Source organism: Octodon degus, unplaced genomic scaffold, assembly GCF_000260255.1.
Source record: "Octodon degus isolate 3935 unplaced genomic scaffold, OctDeg1.0 scaffold00020, whole genome shotgun sequence".
NCBI lineage: Eukaryota > Metazoa > Chordata > Mammalia > Rodentia > Octodontidae > Octodon > Octodon degus.
In genome coordinates, this window is record NW_004524596.1 from 16458396 (window position 1) to 16462757 (window position 4362).

The 4362-nt window shown below is 41.4% G+C and overlaps 1 protein-coding gene across 1 annotated transcript in view; it reads left to right on the top strand.

The window, feature by feature from the left end:
* Msh2 (mutS homolog 2) overlaps positions 1-4362 on the top strand; it is an 82809-nt gene that overhangs the window by 19357 nt on the left and 59090 nt on the right. Inside the window, exons 2-4 of the mRNA XM_012513898.2 lie at positions 760-906; positions 3177-3326; positions 3940-4073. Coding sequence (XP_012369352.1) covers positions 760-906; positions 3177-3326; positions 3940-4073 — 431 coding nt within the window. The remainder of the gene's footprint in view (positions 1-759; positions 907-3176; positions 3327-3939; positions 4074-4362) is intronic.

Genomic DNA, 4362 nt, shown 5'->3' on the forward strand with positions numbered 1-4362 from the left:
TTATATGTTTATCTCTTCATGGCCGAGGATTGCACCCGGGGCGCTGTGCATGCTGGGTAAACAGGCTTCCACTGAGTGGCACCTCCAGCCCCCAGCGGAGTATTAGGGTCTTATTTTACTGGTTGTTCCAAGTTCTGATTATGTCATTTGTATATAGTTTATTTATTTAGGTATGTCTTGAGGGAAGATGTATCCTGTAAGGATTTTCCTTTTTTCTTAGCTGCAAAATACCACAAGAATTGCTGTGAGGGACATGATGGCCTGCGCCTGTAATCCCAGCCCTCAAGGCTGAGGCAGGAGGATTGCTGTTATTTTGAAGCCAGCCTGAACTACACCCCAGACTGTGGCTTTAAGAAAAAAAAAAAAAAGTTGCTATCAGACAGCAAACCTGTGATGACCCTTTTTAGGATAGATTAAAGCTATTTTCCATAAATCATATTCTGTTCACAGTTTTTACTTTCTTCTTTTTTTTTTTTTTTAAAGGTAGGGTCTCACTGTGTAGCCCAGGCTGGCGTAGAATTTGGAGCGACCCTTCTGCCTCAGCTTCCTGAGTGCTGGGGTCACAGGCATGTGCCACCATGCCCAACTTTTTAAAATTTTTTCAGATAATCTGTAAGTCACTAAATTATCTGGTTAGACTTGGATTCTGTAGTCCTCCTGCCTCAGGCTCCCAGTGCTGGGGTTATAAATGTTAGCTAACTAACCCTGCTATAGTTTTCTGTGTCTTAATAGTAACTTAAAATATTTCTTGTAAAATAGATTATTCAAAGAGCAGGAATTCTGATCACTGAAAGAAAGAGAACTGACTTTTCTACAAAAGACATTTACCAGGACCTCAACCGGTTGTTAAAAGGCAAAAAAGGAGAGCAAGTGAATAGTGCTGTCTTGCCCGAAATGGAAAATCAGGTATGTAGATTACAAATGTGAATTTCTTCTTCTTTTTTTTAATGTATTTTTTATTTGTTTGTTTGTTTGTTTATTTGTGTTTAGTACAGGATCTACAGGGTCTCACTACACAGATCAGACTTGTGATCCTCCTGTTTTTAGCCTCCCAAGTGCTGGGATTACAGGCGTAGGTCACCAATCACCATCCCGGGGACAGGGCTGGCATGGCAGCCAGGGATCAAACCCCAGCACTGCCTCTGCCTAAGCAGGCACTTTAGTCCACTGAGCTATTTGGCCTGCCCCTGTGAATTTATTCTTTTTTTTTTTTTTTTTTGTGGTGGAACTGGGGATTGAACTCAGGCCCTTGTGCTTGCCAGGGAAGCGTTTATTCCACTGAGCCATCTCCCTGGCCCCCATGGATTTATTCTTAAATAAGAGCTCTTTAGAAGGCCTTTCAGTCACATTTATCTCAAAACCTAGTCTGGGTTGGTAATATTAAGCTTCTTTTATCAATGATGACATTTGTGAAAAAAATCCTAAGGGTATACTGCAAAATTTATTTTATTTTGTTTGGGTTGGGTTGGTGGTTTGGTTTGGTTTGGTTTTTTGAGTCAGTGGCTTGCTATGTACACCAGGATGGCTTTGAACTTTCTTTGTAGCCCAGGCTGGCTCCTAGCCCCTGGAGATCCTCTTTCTTTTTCTTTTTTTTTTTTTGAAATTTTAATTGTTTTTTATTGAAAACTGCACTGAACGTTAAATGTCCACCTTTACAATAAACAAATACAGTAACGGTAACTCACTAAAACAAAACATACTTGGGATAGCCATTATTTTTCTGTTTGGGACAATGTAAAGGTTTTCTTTTGTCACAAGAGATCCTCTTTCTTCAGCCTGGGAGTGCTGGAATTACAGGAGGCCCAGGGATTGGAAAAAAATTTAAACCTAACTTTAAATATGATGTCAGATTTACATGGCACATACGCCTGGGGTAGGAAAGGGCTTTTAGATTTCACAGTGGAGACCTGGTAGGGGTGGCGCAGGATCTGGAGCAGGGAAAGGTTTTTCCTGTCTCAGGTTGGTTCTGTTTCACTGTGGGAGACTTTAATAATTAATTACCTTTCTGAGAGCTGGTTTCATTCTCTGTTAAATAAGGCTAAAGGCACTTGCCTTAAAGGATTGCTAAGGTTTGGCGAGGGTAGTTTACTGTGTTATCAAATAAAAACAGGTGCACAGTGAACGTGGCGCTGTACCAATACGTTGTGTGCTGCTTGGAATCGAACCAGAACCGCACGGGTGCTGTGCGCGTTCTGTCGCTGAGCTGCATCCCTGGCCCCTTCTTAGACTTGAGTACATATGGTGGTACTTGGGTTCATGAATGTCATTCTTTCCACAGTTCTGGTTGCAAGCTGAATCGGACAAGGAATGAAACAAATTCATTCCTTGGTTGGGTTCAGTGTTGGCCTCATGGGGAAATCTGCCTGGGTTCTCACCGGATTTGGTGTGCAGACAGGGGAAGACCTGAGTTCATGAACCAGGTCCCCCTGGAGAATTGGTCATTGGCTGTCAGGGTGATGTCTTCCGCTTTTTGTTATAGCAGTAACAGGCAATTATTTTAAATAATTTTAAAAATTATTTTGTTAAAAATGTACTGTGGGGGCCGGGAGATGGCTCAGTAGGATAAGCGCTTGACTGGCAAACGCAAGGATCTGAGTTCAATCCCCGGTTCTGCCAAAAAAAAAAAAAAAAAATTGAAAACCTGTGAAACAGTGAGTCCATGCAAGTAGAACCGTGAGCTAGGGAGAGATGGCTGGGTATGGGAAGGTGCGATAGAAACGGAATGGACTGAGCACACCCTAATCCCTCCGCGTCCATGGGGTGGAGCATCCCTGGGGCCGCGAGCCCCGCACGCTTCCCTACGGTCCTTGCGCTCACCAGCGTGACCGGCTTATGCCAGCTTGGTTTTGCCTCACTTCCTAGTATACGTAAATGATAAATGGAATTGTATGACGTAGTGGTGCGGCCAGCTTTTTCCATTCAGTGTTATATTTGTAAGATGTACCCATACTCTCTATAGTATTGTTTGCCTTTTTTTTTTTTTTTCCCCTTTTTAGATAGGCTTTCTAAAACTTGTTTTCAAACCTCTAGAGATTAATTTTTATCTTCTTGATTCGGATGGAAACGGAACAGCAAGTAAAATGACACTCGTAGTGCTTTTATTTAGATTTGTTTCTGGAACTCTGGAATTACTACTAGTGATGCAGTAATCTTTTATCCTAAACCCTTAACTTCAGGTTGCAGTTTCGTCGTTGTCTGCAGTAATCAAGTTCTTAGAGCTCCTGTCTGACGATGCAAATTTTGGGCAGTTTGAGCTGACAACTTTTGACTTCAGCCAGTACATGAAATTGGACATCGCTGCAGTTAAAGCCCTTAATCTTTTCCAGGTAAGAAACAAAACAGAACAACTGGGATAAAAATTGTACTAAGTAGATAAAAAATACTTTCTTTGACTTATGCTGAACAGTATTATTAACTTCTTTTGAAGTATTGTACTTAGAATAGGTAAGTCGTTTTGGATAGCTGCATTTTGTTTGTCTAGTTTTTTGTTTTTTTTTTTTTGTATCAGAAATCAAACTGGAGGCGTCACTTTGCCAGGCAGGCGCCTGCTGCTAAGCTACATCCCAAGCCCTATTTATCTAGCTCTAAGCTGTGTACTTGATTTGTCCTGGCTTTATGAGTAGTTTTGTAAACAAACAGCAGTTTTTAAAGTTGCATTCTCAAAAAATAAAGAAAGAAAGAAAGTTGCATTCACCAAAGTTTTAGTCAACTTCAGTAATTACAAAGTAGTTCTGCTTGAGGAAAGGACGGCTGGAGGTAGAGATGGTCAGATTGACAGTTGAGTCTAGCAGAAGGTGTTTTTCTGGGAAAGTTTTAAATTTTACATTCAAAGAATAATTATGTGTTCTTGCTCCCAAAAGTATTTGATGGCTTTTAAAATGGCATAATAAAGTTTTATTAAGGAGCGCCATGCTTCTTGCTTCATGTTTTGTTTATTAGGGTTCTGCTGAAGATACCACTGGCTCTCAGTCTCTGGCCGCACTGCTGAACAAATGCAAAACCCCTCAAGGACAAAGGCTGGTTAACCAGTGGATTAAGCAGCCTCTCATGGATAAGAACAGGATAGAGGAGAGGTACAGTACTTGTGTGTGCTCTCGTCGGCTCTAGGGAATTAGCGGTTCTCCTCTGTGGTATTCAAACTTTGTATTTTTCTTAGTACCTTTGCAGAATATAGTGCTTCCATTAATCATGGGAAGCCGGTACCTATGCACAACACATCTTGGCTTTTTCTTTCCTTCCTTCCTTTTTTCTTTTGTGGAACTAGGGATTGAACTCCGGTCCGTGTACTTGCCAGGCAAGCATTTATTCTACTGAGCCATCTCCATGGCTCCTCTCTGTCTGTCTGTCTGTCTGTCTGTCTGT